We start from the raw sequence: 17,971 nt of genomic DNA on the forward strand, positions 1-17,971 counted from the left end.
CACTGATTGGTGTTACGTCTCAACAGCGGCGAGGGCATTAATTAGACGTTTGCCACGAGGCAACCCCACCCATCCATCAAGGCCTTCTCAGAAGTCAACTTAAGGTTGACACCGACTACTTATGGGCCCACAGAAAGCCCCCCTACCACTACCTGATAGTCTGAACTAATGATAAAAAAGGCCAACGTCAAGTGCTACCAAAGAACGGCTCCAACCTCGGATTTCCAGGTTGCTTTCCTGTCACACATTCCATATCATCGGAGGTAGGATTGCATGGGAGGTGGGAGAGCTGCGGAACGATGCCATATCAGAAGATTATGTTTGTGATTGGCCACAATACTCTCATCAGATTCCCGAGTCGAATCGCCTAGGGAAGACGACGGTATTAAAAGCGGATACATTTTGTAGAGTGGGACCCACGTGTCCTCATGTGAACCCAGACGTTTAACATGCTCCTGCACGTAGTACGCTTCCGTAACTGGAGCGTATAACTAATGTCAAATAAAACTTTTTTCTTCATTCCTATTGCTGGACGTATTCTCGATGAGCTTGGTGGATTAATTGCTCTAACGCCACCTGGAGCCGTAACACTGGGCAAAGGACTCTTTTACCTGCAGATTTCGACGCGTGCTTGTCAATTACCGAACTAATGTTTGTAACCTATGGCTTGGACAAAACACCATTATAACTCTGTATCTCACGCAAACGAATAATAGTGAAGCATCATTTCATATTTGGAGTTATTCTCCTAATTAGAAGAATAACTCGGTGCAGTAATTAGCTTTCGTTTTGATTGCCCAGCTGTTCGAATGAAAGTAGCCGTTTCATTCTTGAGCGTTCCGGCGTAGCTCTACGATCCAGTATAGCAGGGTTGATTGTATCATAAGGCAACGCTGGGAGGGCGTGCGCAAATGAAAGAAGACCGGCAATGTCGTTGATGACGGCCACTGGAAGCACGTCGACCACAAGGAGGTACTCCGGGTCTGTAACGTTATTCGCGAGCATTTAAACCGTCCTCTTCTTGGATGAGCCGTCGGGTTCCGCTCCCAGAATTCTGGAAGGGGGATTACGTTCGAGAGGAACGCACCAGTTGAATGGGGCTCAACGGCTACGGCGTTGGTCGAGGCTTCCTGGCGTTCGTGGTCGAAGTTCAACTTGACTCCACTTCCTCTTTGTGTGGCGCGTTATTACCGGGCACAAGTTTCGTGTCGATCCAGACGTTCGCCGGTCACCAATCAGAATTCTCCAACACATCCGACATGTCAGCGGCGATCAGAATGTACCTGCTGACACCCTGGGCCGCCTGAACGCCGTGACACCAGCTGCACGTCTTGCGCCACTCCTTCTGCAGACTCTCGCCTCACATCAAGTTAATGATCCCAAGCTCCTTCAACTGCGCTCGCCGAATACAGCAGTGCGGTTGGGCAAAATCCTGCTTGGTGGTGTCACACCCGCCTGCGACCATTCTACAGGCACACCGAGGCCATTTGTCCCCTGCATGTTACGCGAGCAGGTTTTCGACACACTCTACCAGTTCGCTCACCCCAGTGTTGGTGCCACACAACGCCTTATGTCATTACGCTACGTATTGTTCCGGATTAACGCCAATGCAGGTGATTGGGTTCGTGCATGCTCACCCTGCCAACGTGCAAAAGTTCATGGGTATCCTGTTTCCCCAGCACGCCAGTTTCTCCTACCTAATTGTCGTTTCAACGTTGTTCAGATTGACCTTGTTGGACCACTACAACCTTGTCAGGGATATCGCTACCAGCTCACCTGTATCGAAAGGTTTACCTGTTTGCCAAAAGCAACGCCACTTCAAGACAGCTCGGTTACTATGGTGGCGGCAGCTTTTGTAACAACATGGGTTGCCCGCTTCGGATGCCCTAGCAAAAGCTTTACTAGCAGGGGACATCAATTCAATTCCGCTCTCTTTCATGAGCTCCTGCCCTTGCTTGGCACAGTTTGTCTGCGCATGGTTGCCTACCATCCCCAAACCAACGCCCCCGTTGGATGCTTTCATCGACATCTCAAGTCAGCCCTGATTGCACATGGCACGCCATCGCAATGGCTTCCACATCTGCCACTGGTTCTTCTAGATATCCGGTGCGCCTTGAAGTCGGACATCTGGTGCTCGAGCGCGGAGCTTTTCTCTGGTACTACGCTCCGTCTGCCCAACGACTTCTTTTCACCACAACCTCCTTCGGCTGCTCTGTCTACTCACGAATATGTGCACCTTCTTCACGTCCTCTTCCGCGATTCAAAACCATGTCCGCCACGAGCAGTTCCAGCACACGCACCTTACGTTTCAACTGGCTTTGCCAACGCAACCCACGTCTTCGTACAGTACGGACCCGTTCGGCCTGCTCTCCACCCACATTACCTCAGACCCTTTCCCGTACTGGAGAGATGAGAGTCCACATACATCGTGGACATTCATAGCAAACCTGACACTATCGCAGTTGATCGGCTGAAGCCAGCCCACTGCGAGGCTCCCACAGTCGCATCCTTCAATTCAGCCTCGGACGTTTACTATCCGGGCGACGGGCACGCTACTTCAGTCCGCCGAGTTTTATGGACTAAGTGATATCATTCGCGCATCATGCTGCTCTCTAGCGGTGGAGCTATGTAGCCCCTGTGACATCGACGCGGTCGCCCCTAGAACGAAGAAGAGGTCAGGCGATGCCACGAGCGTCACGTGAGCTTGGTTGGCTGGGAACGAAAAAAAATAAAAAGTTGAGTTTCAGCTCTGGTGCTGAATAACGTCTCGTTGTCTCTCTCTCATGTGCTCTACACATACGCTAGATAAAGCAACGGGGCGCCATTTTGCAGCTATCTTTTCACTACACGATGCTGATTAGACTGTGCAACGATAACTGTGCTCCTGTCGTACGCCTCACGGGACGGAGGCATGCGGGCAAGGAGGAAAGTAAAGGAAACTAGAAACGCAGACTGAAGAGGGTCAACTCCCTCTCCGCGTCTCCTCAGTCGCGATGTTTTTTGCCCTCCTCTCTATCAGCCTATCTAAACCCCGCTCTTGCAAGGAGCAAGGGCGCCGCGTTGTCCTCGTGAAGGCCCATGTAGATCGAGGCAATGTCGCTCGGGTTTTGCTGATTGTTGGGGCCGTTTCTTGGAGAACCTCATGGACGCATGAGTTGTGACGGTAAGAGTGCATATATTTTGTTGCCGCCAGTATTTGCATGCCTCCCGACGCGTAACTATCGTCTGCACCCATAGCGGAGACTGTAGACAAAAAGAAATAATGCGCCATGCTGGAGAAAGCTGCTCTCACTTATAGATGTTGGTCCAATCTTGGTAGAAGCATAATAAAGAGAAATCCCTAAATTGTGCTGCATTGTACAATTACGAAATGTCAAACAGACGTGTCTAACAGGAACCACAGGCCTAATGGTGGTAAAGACTATTTCCATTTGTTTTCTAGGTTTCTGAGACATCAAACTTAGACAGCAGCTGATTCTGGCATGTTAATTGCTTTTTTTGTGCATAGCAATACACTGCATTCGAAAATAAACAGATTTGAAATGCGGGCATTTATCAGCTATCCTCTTCCAATGTAATGAAATATCATAATTGGTGGAATTATCTTCATCAGTGTGCATGCTGAGGCGCGAAGTTCAGAGGATACAGCTCAGTACAAGACACCTAGATTTTTTTCTGAACATCTGCCTTCCATACTAAATTAATGCAAATACACATACCAAATAACGCTGCACTTGCATAAAATGATTTCGCTTGTCTAATTAGCATGCTTTTAGTCTATCCCACCCCATGCTTATCATTCTAGGAATTGGCTTTCATTTCTGCCAAATGAAATCAGTAAAGATAAGCAATATTTTTTTCCACCTCTTATAAGTGGAAACTTAATGCATGCAGCAGCTTAGGTATGCCACCTGTGGCCGCTAGCTGATTTTCCCTTTAGTTGTTATTTACAAAGTTGGCACAACGTTTTGGGAGGTGGTTGTCCCGTCGCCGATGGTGGAAAACACCCCTGAAGTGGGTTTCCTAACTACTGAGCTCACGCTGCAATTTAACATTACGAAGCAACACAATGAATCACCAAACAATGTTACATATTTGGCGTTTAGGCAAGCAACCAAATTTAACTTGGAAAAACGTGAAAGATTGTCACTTTGCCCGCATCCATAGAGATTACGATCTGTGCACCTACTCCCGTTAGTTGAGCAAAGAATGGGTTTTCTCGGGTTGGAGCCCTGTGAACACAAAGGAATGAAAATGAGAATTCTGTGCCGCTAGGATTATTGTGAGCACCAGGAAAGTAGGATAAAACGCTGCGCGTTTTCTCCCCCGCTATATCCAGAAAAATTTTACTCCAAACCCATGTTTATATCATCTTCATTTGTTGAATTGGAGCCAGGTTCTTGTAAAGGGGTATGTTTTCACGCTTTGTCTCTCACTTACTTCAGCCCTAGATGGATCGTCGCGCTAGCGCCACAAATAGAGATGACGCGATCATCCAAAAACAATTTCCTCCGAATGAAACTTCTCTAAGTGTGGTACAGCAAACGCAAGCTGAGCAACCGACGGGAAGCAAAGGGACCTTCTGATGCACACACGTAGCTGGCGTTGTTCACCGTCCTTCAGTGACAGAAACAACATTCCTTACCTTTGATTTACTGTTTCCTTTTCTCCCGACAAGGTTATGTACGACATATCATTCGAAGATACAACGGTGATTCCGTCCCTCAAGGGTGCCCGTTTCCTTCTAATGTGTTGCTCTAGAACTGATTTCGAAGCCCGCCGACTTCCCTCCGATTCTGTAGGGTATTTAGGCAGTAAAAGGTAAGGGAACAAATCTAATTTCATCGTACCTTATGCCTAAGCTGCAATGTACCATTTGTGTTAGTCTCCGATGGTTTTCGCAAGCTGCGACTACTGTCGTTTTAGTTACCTTTCTCGGTCTACAGAAATATAGGATCGCCAGTCGTAATTCTATTTACTGGCTTCAAAACAAAAACGAAACCTCTTTGGTGTAGGTCTCACTGTCCCCGAAGAATAATGGGTACGTTTTGTCGTGTAAACGCAAAGGCGACCGAAACAGAAGCAAGGAAGTAGCGCAGACGACAGGCAGTGTCCAAAAACGGGCAAGTTTATTCAGCAGAACTAAGAATACCATACTCATACTCATACTCATACTCATACCCAAAGCATTTTTAAGCAAATCAATCTCGCACTCAAAACCTGACACAGAATGGGAGTGACACGTAATTATGCAAACATTCTCCAGCATTGAATGCTTTGCAAAAGTGCCTTCCGATTTGTTCTGTCTAGTCTGCACACCAAGACATCTGCACACAAAGACCTATATACAGCCATACCAGCAAGAATGGGCACATTGACATGAACAGAAAAAAATTGTTCATAACTATTTAGGCTTGTGCTCGGGAAATACCAGCCACGATATTAATAAATCTAGAGGCTCATGCTGACTCTACTGCAGAGTTTTCCTTTTGTATTAATTTCCGTTCATACTTAAAAAATGTTGAGCAAAGGCAAGTGAAAGTATACTTTTCTGCCTGCTTAACCATAAGCGACACTGCAATGGGTTCAAAATGCACACGTTATAAATAAGAAAGCATTAGGCTTCAATTAGGCAAATGAAATTAGTTTCGTGATTTTTGCGATAACAATGTATGGTGTGCTAACTCCCGATCCAGTCGCGGCGCCCTCTGGTTGAAAATGCGGATCTTAAAGCTATATTTTCACTGGTTACATGCAGTGGAAGCGATAGGGGTATTCGGAAACACGTCATAGAGGACGGGTTTCAAACACCACTTATCTTACCTGTCCCACTATTAACATCACCTGCGACTATCACGGACGGAGCTCAGAGAGCGTTAGGCATCTCCGGTGTTGCCATGCGCACTGAAGAAACACACCAACGGTCCTGCTGACTTGCTATGCGTCTACGCTGACGTCAGTGAAACGGACAGTAAATGTCTGCCTAACCTTAACTAACGTTTTATTGGACGCTGTAAAACAGCCCCGGTTTCACCACGTTCACCATTGAGCTGCGATGCCTGCAACGCCGCTGGCTACTCAACACGTCTACGTTCTGAGACGCCTGGTAGGTGCCATGGCAGTGTTTCTTCTGGCCCGCAGCACCGCCTCCCATGCTGAGCCGCGCCAACATGTCGCACCCGAGCATAGGTATATTACCGTTTGAGAACTTGAGGCTCAAATTTAGAACTTTGCTATCACATTACACGTTTAGACCTACAAACAAAACAGCCATGTTTTTTTTTTATCTGGCAGATGACACAACTTTCTAAAGATGGTTTGCTTCTTTCTTGTGTGGTTTGGATCCTAACATTACAATTTTCTGCTTTACTTTTCATTTCAATATTCACCGGCACTTTTCCTTTGTTTTTAGAGGAAGTACTTAAAAACGCATAAAACCGATAGCGCAATTCAAGTTGTAAAGGCGCTGAAGATATCAGCTATTCAGATGCCCCTAATTCAGTCTCGATTTCAATTAAGATCATCCCATACGGTTTGGCAGAAGCTTTTGGTGAACTGTTAACTGAAATGCCAATGTATTTCGCAGCAGTACTTAAGGACAGACCCCTATACCGTCTTTCATCTGGCGGTTCCTGCTAGGCATACTTTACTAACTTCTGCTAGGCTTCACTCAGCAAATTTAAAGCTTCGTCTCATGCAGATAAATAAAAGATAAACAGCAATTAGCGAACGTTTTGAACCTTGAGAATGTAACTTGAAGCTCAAGTGACTTCATTTCTCGTAAGTTGATCCACCGGAAGAGACTGACTAAACTGCGGTGTAATCACACATAAAAAATTATAAAAACAAACATATGTTAAAGAAAAAAAATTACATGCAACGTTGGGTTGATGTTGTACGCGCCAGCGTTGAAATCGTCCCTCACCACATCATGTTACGTGGCAGTTCACACAAACATGCATTACAGGGTGTTTCAGGCAATGTAGGTTTGTAGGCAATGTAGGTTTATATAAAGAGACGCAGTGAACGTGATGTTCCTGCAGTGGAATCTCTAGCAAGGTGGACATTTTTTGCCGTTAATAACAGCTTCAGAGCACCGAGGGAGCGCAGAAAAGGCGCCCTCGCTATCATAACTGACCGAGACACACCGTGATAAGAAGCGCGAGAAAGTTTTAAGCTGAACGTCTCGGCCGGTCGTGGCAGCTACTCATACGGCAGGCTTTGCCTGACAAGCATGTGTGTGTGCGTGTCGGGTCAGGATTTGTGTGCCGCATGCTATCACTCTTTTTCCCCCACTTTTTTACCGGGCGCTGCCGTCTAAGGCTCAGCGTGACGTGCTCGGCCTTTATATTGCCTCGACTGACCTCTGGCATTTCGTGACGAATACATTGAATTACGTGTGGTTTTCAAGACTTCTTTAAAGATGCGCGTGCATGAAAACGTTGCTGCCTCCAAAGCAGTAATTAAAAAAACTGTCTTCAAGACACTAATCAGAAGTGAATTATTCAATTAATTTTAATTTTCGTTCTATAGTTCACGTTATTAGCGGCAAAGTATGTCCCCCTCACCTAATCACTCCACTGCAAGAACGCTACGTTCACTGCGCTCATTAAAGTTTTGTAAAAAAAAAACTGTATCGTCTATAAAGTAACATTATGTCTGGATACGTATTGCGCATGTACATCTGCAGCTGTTTGTAGTTTTCCACAAGTTTTCATTAAATTTCCTCACGACCTTATTCTTTTCTTCGTTACGTGCGATTTTCTTCTCCTGACTCTTCACTCTGGCCCTCTTCATAAAGCATGAAGACTGAACGCACATGTTGAAATTAATGTAAAGCGAAGTTATCTTTATAGCTGGTGCCCTTGTGATGCCATAAAAGCACTTGTTTGCCTTAATTTGGTTCGGTTTACTAGGTTTTATCAGATACCTTGTTATCTGTAGGAATCGTAGTGCAACATGCCCATTATAGAGGATACGCAAAGCACGTGCACACACCCAATTGCGCATACTGAGTGGCTTGACCAAATAAAATAAAATAAATAAATCTCTGGTGGTAGCGACGGCGCAGCAAGCATTGCCTAGCGTATTTTCTCTGAATGTGTGGTTACCTTTTCCCGCTGCCTATCAACATTCGCACGTGGAAATCAAGCACTTATTTCTGTGGACGAAATCTTCCTGTAAGCCCAACAGGTGTCGTCGGCTTCGTTGAGCACCGCTCATAACAAGCAGGGTCATCACCGAGGCTTCTATGTTGGCAGCGACGGCGCAGCAAGCTTCACCTAACGTATTTTCTCTGAATGTGTGGTTATCTTTGCCAGCTGCCTATCAATCGTCGCACGTGGAAATCAAGCACTCGTTTCCGTTGACGACAGCATCCTGTAAGCACAACAGGTGTCGTCGGCTTCGTTGAGCATCGCTCATAATAAGCCGGGCCATCACCGAGGCTTCAACGTTGGCAGCGACGGCGCAGCAAGCTTCGCTTAACGTATTTTCTCTGAACGTGCAGGTTGGTTTTGTTAAAATCTTGCCTAATTTTTTGCGTGTGAGCTGTTCGCGGTCATTGCTGCCACAGGTTCGTTTTTTTTTTTCATTTGGGATTTTGTGTGTGAAGCTGTTTGGTTAGCGCTTTGTTGCGAAACCAAAATGCCGACAGATTCAGAGCTTGCCAAGAGGATTGAGGCAATTGAGGATAAACTGGAAACTGAATGCAGCCAATTCGCTGACGACATTCTCGGTAAATTTCCATTAAAGTTGCAGTCCACTGGGCTCAATGCTGTTGAACATTGCTGTTGAACATTGAACATTGTTGAAAAAATGCGGGATGAAAAACTCAAGCTTACAGCTGACAACAAAAAGCTCATGTCGGAGAACAAAGCCCTGTCTGAAAGGGTGGCTGAGTTGGAACAATACTCTAGAATTAACAATGTTGAGGTCACGGACGTCCCGTGCAACCACGGGGAGGACTGCATCGCAGTCATGCAAGCCATTGCCACTAAACTTGTGTACCCGGTAACGGCTCCTGACCTCGATGTCGCTCATCGGGTCCCTACAAAAGTGCAAGACCAGAAAAACATTCTGGCTATATTCTGTTCCCACACAAAGAAGGATGAATTTGTCAGCAAGACACATAACGCTAAGTGTCACTCAAGTGACACCGGTGTGACAGCTTTTGTTGACAGCGCAATCTACGTCAATGCGCACTTGACGCCACGAAATAAAGCGCTTTTTTGAAGGCGCTGGCTTTAAAAAAACAACACAAATGGCAATTTCTCTGGATCAGGAACTGCCAAATCAAGGCTTATGAAGCAGAGAAGACCAGAGTGTACCGCACTGCTGATGACTCAGATTTAGTGGTGTCTAACTAATCGGCAATAAGCTTGTGCCTCCCTTCACCCCTTTCTTCCATCATGTCATATTGCACAACGAGCGAGTTAAATGACTTCCTTCAGAATAGTAATCACTCTTTTATTGCTTTGAATGCGCGCAGCCTCCGCAAACATCACGATGCCTTCCACAATCTTCTTTCAACACTTTCTTTTACGTTTTCAATCATTGCACTCTCAGAGACCTGGCATAGCGAAGATGATAAAAACGTGCAATGTTTCCCTTCTCATCAATCGGAGTATACACACAGACAGTCCAGTAACTACGGCGGTGCAGCTGTCTATATCTCGTCTGGAGTCCCGTACAAACGAAGACTCGACCTCTCGTTAAATATTCAAAACTGTGAATCAGTTTGGTTGGAATTCGATCCTAACTTTCTTAACATCGATGATAGAAACTTCATCTTTGGTTGCGTTTACCGTTCACCTTCCTCGTGAATTCCAGACTTTTGTATTTCTTCCGAAAAAATAATGGAAAAGTTATCCGCGGGGCCAAAAAATGTCGTAATTATGGGTGATATGAGCATAAATTTAATGGAGTCATGTCTGAGTTCTGTCAGTTATTCGTCTTGTTTTCAGGGTTTTGGTTACGAATGTCTTATTAATATCCCTACTCGTTCATCATGTGGGTTCTAACTCTCTAACAGATCATGCATTGTCTAATCTCTTGAATCCACCTAATGCAGGAGTACCTGAAACTGACATTATTGACCATTTTCCCCACTTTCTGCGCACTACATCTGCCAATTGTTCCTATTCCCACTCTTACACCAAACCTGTTTTTGATGAAAAATTGTTCTCGGAAGGTACACCTCACACTGACTGGTCTTTCGCTCTTGACACCAATAATCCCCCGCACGTGTCATACCTACTCTCATATAAGTACATGCAGAAAGAAAGTGGCTTCACCTCAAAATCCCTGGGTCACCAATAGTTTGCTAAAGCCCATGCGCACAGGAGAAAACATTAATAAAGAACTAAAAGACAACCATTCAATAGAAACCTGCATGCGCGGTACAAAGAATTCTGCAACACACTTTCATCACGGTTTGAAAAAGCTAACACTAGATATTACGAAGAAAAAAATACTTAGATGTGGTTCTGATGTAAAGAAAAATATCGCAAATAATCAACTCATTTTTTACTAGGAAGAAAGGAGCTGATAGCATAACTAAAATATTCGACGATGGTAATACTTATTCGAACTTCTTATGCTTGCGGATGCATTCAGTAATTTCCTTTTTTGCTAATATCTCCACTCAAACTCAACACAACTTATATGCATCAAAACGCCTTCAACATTCATTTTATATTTACAACCACTCCTGATGAGGTGGTATCAGTAATCAACAGAAAACAGCTAGTGCTGGACTGGACAACATTCATCCTGGTCATGCTAAAGTAATTTCTAAATCAATGTCATTTGTACTGTCTGAAATAATTAACGTCATATTTAAAACAGGGACCTTTCCTCGCGCACTTAAACGTGGTAGGGTTACTCCAGTTTTTAAGAAACGGGATCTCTCATTGCTACCTAACTTCAGGCTAATCTGTGTTCTACCCTTTTTTAGCAAGGTCATCGAGAAAATATTCGAAAAACGATTGATCAAATACTTAAACAAATTTAATATGCTTCCACCTGACAAATTTTGATTTCGATCCTGGTACTCTACTCACGTAGCACTTGCATCTCTTACTGATCAATTAAAGAAAGCCATTGATAACGGTAAATTTGAAGCATTCTTATTTGTAGATTCTTGAAAAGCATTGGCCATTTATATTAAACTAGGTTCAATAGGTATCACAGGTCCTTCTTTGCTACTATTACGCAGCTAAATACGAGACAGATAACAGGTTGTTAGTGTTTCCGATGCTTATTCTAAACCTAAAATGACTAATTTAGGTATACCACAAGGACCCATTTTGGGCCTGCTACTCTTCTTACTGTATAATAATGATCTACCTAACTGCTTCACATCTTCTAAGTGTGTATTATATGCCGATGATACAATTAATAATTCTGTGGAATATCTGTCAACGGTAATAACCATGCTTAACAGTGATACACCATTCTTAAATCATTCTAACTTGTTAAAATGGCACAAGATGAATAGGCTTACCATTAATCCTGCTAAAACTAAATTTATTTTATTGTGATCCCAAAATAGCTCATCACTATGCGTTCTGCGCATTTCTATTGGTGAGCACTTATTATCAGAAGTGAAGAATTCACATACGTAGGTGTTATTATTGACTGTAACCTAAAATTTCGTCGCCATATAACTCATACGGAAAATACGTTATCACATGAAATACGCATTCTCATTAGGACACGTTCATTTTTTTCTCGACCTGTGTTGCTCTCACTCTATTTCACGTTTGTACACTCTCACATTAACTACTGCATAATCTTCGGTGGTAACACGTACACTACTCACCTAAAGCCGATACAAACCATCCAGAACCAGGCATTCAGAATAATCACGACGAATCCACATACCGCCAATGCTAAACAGCTACGACAAGCAAATACCATTCTAGACGTTGGATCCCTTGTCAAGTGCAACCTTGCCACTTTTCTTTTCAAACTAATAAATGACAAAATCTCATTATCGCTAATTTCTATATCAGCTCTAACAAATACTAACTCAACTCGTTTCGCGCTGCATAATAAGGTCATTCTGCCCAAAGTTCGCACTAATTATGGAAAACAGACAGTTCACTTTGCAGCCATATCATCATGGAATATATTACCATTTGTCATAAAACTCCAGAAAGCCCATCGATTTTGTGATGAACTGAAATATTTTGAAATATAAGTGACACTATGCGCTATATAATCTTATTTTGGTTTTAGACCGGCCATTCTTATGTATTCCAGCATATGATTAATTTCTTTTTAAAATGTTTCTTAGATTATTTTCTTCCTCATATACGTTAGTTTTATATAGTTTCGCAATATTTGCTTACTGCCGATATATTGTCTTTTAATTACTTGACTTACTTATATCTATATTTCATTATTTATCATTACTGCGATTGTTCCGATTCAGCTGCTGTTTCTTTCCAATGAACTTTTATGTTATGCATGAACAGGACGTCCCAATTCAGTTTTAACTATGGGACCTCCGTTTGTATCCCTCTATCTGTAGAGTATTTTATGTAATAATAAAAATTGATTGATTGATTGAAATAAATAATTGAATGTACTTCCCCATTCCATTAGCTGATTATCCCGCCGTGTTTGCTTAGTGGATATGGCGTTCGTCTGCTAAGCACGAGGTCATGGGATCGAATCCCGGCCATGGAGGCCGCATCTCGATGGGGGCAAAGTGCGAAAACACCCGTGTACGTAGATTTAGGTTCAAGTTATATAACACCGGTTGGTCCGAATTACCGGAGTTCCCCACTACGGCGTGCCTCATAGCTTGATCGTAGTGCTCCCTCATAATACGTTTTTCTTTTCAATTAGCGGATTCGCGTACTTTAGAGATGCCTATGAGCTGACAATATATCTTCAGGTTCTGCGTGGGAACTTAATGTTTTGTGAATCATGGAACAGTTTGTCATACTCATTTACCATGTAATGGCCATTAGGTCTTTTTGGTAATTTCATGCGTTCCTATAGTAGCCCGTGGTTACACACTATGACCAAAATTGGCCGTAAGTGGCCGGAAATTGACGAAAAAAACCAAGTGGGGGAGGAATGAAATAACCAAACCTTGCGTGTGCTTGCCCACGGGCTTTGTCTTCCTGTGCTAGGGCTGATTACGTGTAACCCATACCAACAAGCCCGAAGAGTATTTATTTCACATTTGCAGCTCATATTCCTCTGTGCCATTATTTATCGCAGTGTAGCGGACTATCTGTACCTTACGAACCTTGATGAAAAGACCTGATCGTTGTCAGCGCTCGTGCTTTTCTCATTAGCCCCATGTCCAAGATGCACAGAATGTAACTGCGCAGTGAATATGGTCGTTCAAACATTTGAAGTTTTACTTATGGCAGAAGTGATCACTACAGGAGACATTGAAAATGTGGGCCACCGGCTTGAAGATATATATATATATATATATATATATATATATATATATATATATATATATATATTGCTAAGCATTCGGTGGAGGGCTGCTGGTGTTATCTGTCAGTTGTGCGGGGCAAGCTCTGTCGGTATTTGAAATAGAGCAGCGCAGTTTATACCGGGACAAGCAGGGAGAAACGACACGGACGAGCACTGACTTGCAACTTATTTGAAATAAAACAGCGCGGGTCTTCCAGGGCACAAGCAGGGAAAAACGACACGGTGCAGAGTGTGAGTGTGTAGTTACTGCAGAGTGTGAGAATTGCTTTCGTGCACCCGCCCTTTGAGTGCACCTCATGGATATTACTCAATAAATAACAGGTCTTCCGCTATGATATCGCATGCGATGCCGCTATTTTACTCACTGTTCCCATCACATGTTTTGGTTATTTTCCCACTGCACGGTTACTTTTCGAACCCGCTTGATCATTGTAGCCTACGTCTTCTCGCATGCCATGTAAAACATCCATGTCAAATTACACCGCGCCAGCCAATCTCTTGCAGAAAGCAAAGAATTCGGAAAGACAACTCTCGAAACCTCCCCGCTTTCTTTTAGCGTTTGATTTGAAGTACAGCAATATTTAATTAGTGACTGTATTGAAATTTTGTATTACGGTAGAACCAATAGTCTATAATGCTACGAAAGGTTGAAGTCCGTCAGCAATTCTTTTTTTTCCAATAGAATGTTTGCCGCAAGGCACATAAAATAAAGGAGTTCCAAATAAACTCATGCGGCCAGATGCAGAAGACCTGACATTGATGTTTTTCAAGGAAAATAACGCAAACTTCCCCTGTTAGTTAGATGTGCTTCATCTTTGTCAGTAAAGAATCAACATGTTGAGGAAGAATATTAAAGAATAAGTGTTGAAGTTTGTCGTGCTTCTTCCGCATTTTCTACACGTCACTTTCTGTATGCATGCATGACACTTGAAATTCAGAGACCTAGCAAATGTCCGAACTCAATGTGACACGTTGTCCCTTACATGTTTCTCAAAGTGGTAACCGATGCCTTTTTGTCTCTGTAGTCACGTCATACAGAAGAAACCCTAAAGAGGCTATGGATCCAGACGCCTACAGGGACATCGAAGGACTGCGTATGCTAAAGTTCTTCGACGAGACCAATGTCCGCTTTGCTATGGGCTACGAACCAGAGGACGATGACGTCATCATTGTCAGTTATCCCAAGTGCGGTACAACGTGGACACAATACATCGTGTCGAACCTCTTCACCCACGGGAACCCTCCCAAGACGACAGTGGACTTCATGCTGTCCTCGCCTATCATAGAACTCACAGGTGTCGACGCCGTGCGCAAGATGCCACGCCCGGGGGCCCTGATGACGCACCTGCCTTACGACAAGTGCAAGCATTCTTCGAGGGCCAAGTACATCTACGTGACGAGAAACCCGTATGATTGCTGCGTATCGTACTATCACTTTAGCAAATATTTCACATCGACTAAGTGTGAAGACGTGTCTTTCGACAAGTTTCTTTCTCTCTTCTTATCTGGAAACTTGCTCTACGGTGAGTACTTTGATCACCTCCTCTCGTGGTACCCACATCGAGACGACCCTAACGTACTCTTTTTGACTTACGAGAAACTTCAAGAGAACATGGCTTACTGGGTGCTACGCATTGCCGACTTCTTGGGTGAACAATATGGCAGCGCCTTCCGGAATGACGAATCATTGCTGCAGAAGGTGCTCGACTCATGTACTGTGCACAACATGAAAACGGTATTTACCGACCCTACGAAGATGTGGATCCGGAAAGCGTTAAATTTGCCGCCAGAAAGGCGCCTAGCTTCCCTAGAAGCCTACAGACACAGCGTGGCTCACCAGGAAGAAACACATCGTGGAGGCGGCCTGGTTCGTAAAGGTGTCGTGGGAGACTGGAAGAACCATTTTTCTTTGGAGCAGATCGAACGAATGAAGCACAGGATAGCAGAGAAAACAGCCGTGGCACCGCATGTCATGAATCTTTGGGAAGGTCTGCAGCTTCCAGTGTGAAGTACAAACACCGCCCTTGCGAGCATTTCTGGTGCAGTTCCAGCATCTAATGAAGCCCATCATGAGACGATGAATAAAATTGCTTGTCGCTCTTATTGACACTGAACACAGCAATTAATCTGACATTGATGATCTTTGTGGAATGCTTAACCCTAGCTTACGTGCAATACGTTCCCCTTTAGTAGACATAAAGAGTGAGGCATGCTCGCGTATATTACTTCAGCACTCTATTATTCTTGCATAGTTTGCACAGAAGCGTACAGCCACTTCGAAGGAAGTGGTGCTAGTCCTGTTGACCTATATAAAGCACCGCCCTTGTTCACAACACCTTTCTTTCATAAGTTCCCTTTGCCATTGACCCTCGCTAAGATAATTACAGCTCCAAGATTTCCTGACATTCGCTCTAACAAATAATTCTACTCTCATATATTTTTCTTAATTCCAGCCCTAGATCAGATAGATCGCGACAATGGGTTCAAAACTATTCTTTGTCTTCAGCTACATAGGTCTTGAAACTTTAATTAACGTAGCTTCGTTAATTACGCTCACAACTTCTCAACTAACTCCGCATCTAGAGGTTATCAATGTGAACGCTCGAATGATAAAATGATGTCACCAATATTTGAACTGGTTTAATAGTTTTTCTTGTCACCGTTAAAAGCAGCCGGCGTATTGATGTGCAGTAGGTTTCTTATAAATCAAGTGTAAAAGCTTCGGCAGGTTTTCTTAGCACAACTCATGTTCGTGAGCTCAAATGCGTGTGTCCAACCGTGAACTTCTGCCTTTACAACCGGTTCTTCTACCTTATACAAGAAGCACCTCAGCGCTACGGTACATCACACAAGGTGCGGGAGAACATTGTGGGCCCTCCCGATTTGATTTCTGAGCGTTCGTGACATAGGCTCGGTTTCCTGAAATCATCAGGAATAAAGACTGCTGCCTGGGAAAAGCATTGGATACATTTTCAGTAGCTCGTAACATATCGATCAGCGCGGACATGTACGTTAGAAGGAAAAGTGCAGAAATATTACCATGAGGGTTTCGTTGCATATATTTTGGCTGTCTAATGTGAAGAACTAAAGAAGAAAATACTTTCTTTTTGTGACAATTATTGCTGAAATACGTGCAGTCACGTGAAATATCAGCTCCGACACAGTACCCGTGGTGGAACTTGACCCTAAACTACAGGGCTACATTGAACCACGATATACTGTTTTGATAAATACCGGTATTCGGAAAGTGTTTAGCTCTTCAATTTTTTGTATGTTTGAGCTACTGGGCAGTCTTGGGGGTAATTTCTACCACGCCCACTATGTTTCAGCTAATATTTGAAGCAACCTTACACCATTTTTTTTCGGAGAGAAGTGCGTTCTTTAGCGTCTAACCACTGTTTCAGGGCTAACCATTGGCTGAAAATGAGCCTGCATGTACGTCAAATATTCATAATGTTGTCCTGGATTCAATAGCGAAAGAGCGTTATTTAATCAGATTGTGCGTATGAAGGGAATGCTGGCGTACATTCTCCCTCACATTTGAGCGCCCTAGTTTGCGCTACAATTTACGAGCATTCCAATCGGATGAACGATGCCTTGAGCCATATATAATGTTGAGACGAAGCACTACTTTGCGCCCAGCCACTGTGCTTTGAGTGTTATTTCTGATTCCAACGCAATCTCACATTATAATGAGTTAGATTGGTGATTCACTTTTTTGTACTGCCTTGTTCTTCGCATCACATCGTCTCATGGTAGAAGCACGTCTCAGCACATTAGGAAAGGAGCGAGGGTCCGGGGGGCAGGCGAAGTTGCAGTTTAGGGTTGAGAGAATATAAGCGCGAGTTGGTGCAGCCGGTTGAGTTCCAGTGTAGACTTGTGAAGTGGAGAGTAAATGATTGGAGTCACCACCCAGCACCCGTTCTTTGCACTAGTATAAGCAGAAGCCGTTCTTCGTCATAACATTTACTGAATACCAATCTTGGCAATTACTTAGTGACGGGCCATAAATCTTCGCGTATTCCTTAGTGTCAGGCTCTGTAGATTACAACTGCGCTGTCGTGACAAGTTACGGCGATATATAGTTACGGCGAATATTGCGAGCAACTCCGACCATAGCGTGCTAACGGATGACAACACAGAGACAGTTTGCACAACTGTTGTACCGTGCTTTTTGCCTCAAGGTGCAAAAGTAATATATACATATATATTTTAATGCTTAAATCTCGATTTTTAGCTGCTGCAGTAGCCCATGAGTGTGGATAGCAAAGTCGCTAGGGAAATACTTGAGGGCACTTTAACGAAATCGATAGCTCAAAATCGAAAGCCCTCCACGACCGCGTCTCCGGCAGACGCTGTGCGATGTTCGGACATTAAGAATGTGTGCCGACACAAGAGAGGCAGCCATGGAGTGCCCCTTCTGACGATTACCCTTATTTACTCCATAGCATCAAAAAAGAAATGAATGGCCAAGACTCCGGATGATTGAACGATGATTGAG

General features: G+C 43.9%; 1 protein-coding gene across 3 annotated transcripts; it reads left to right on the forward strand.

Annotated features, from left to right (window-relative positions):
- Positions 1–3,062: 3,062 nt before the first annotated feature.
- On the forward strand, positions 3,063–15,577 carry LOC135906809 (sulfotransferase ssu-1-like). 3 transcript variants are annotated; one of them, XM_065438406.1, is made up of 2 exons: positions 3,063–3,163; positions 14,496–15,577. In XM_065438406.1, exons 1-2 carry the CDS (start codon positions 3,151–3,153, stop codon positions 15,476–15,478), a joined length of 996 nt encoding a protein of 331 aa, XP_065294478.1. In that variant the 5' UTR covers positions 3,063–3,150; the 3' UTR covers positions 15,479–15,577. The 3 variants fall into 3 exon arrangements, with proteins under 3 accessions (XP_065294478.1, XP_070377373.1, XP_065294479.1); XM_070521272.1 differs by lacking the exon at positions 3,063–3,163 and adding an exon at positions 6,031–6,189; XM_065438407.1 differs by lacking the exon at positions 3,063–3,163 and adding an exon at positions 8,205–8,509.
- Positions 15,578–17,971: the final 2,394 nt, after the last annotated feature.

The sequence above is a fragment of the Dermacentor albipictus genome, chromosome 7 (genome assembly GCF_038994185.2).
Source record: "Dermacentor albipictus isolate Rhodes 1998 colony chromosome 7, USDA_Dalb.pri_finalv2, whole genome shotgun sequence".
NCBI lineage: Eukaryota > Metazoa > Arthropoda > Arachnida > Ixodida > Ixodidae > Dermacentor > Dermacentor albipictus.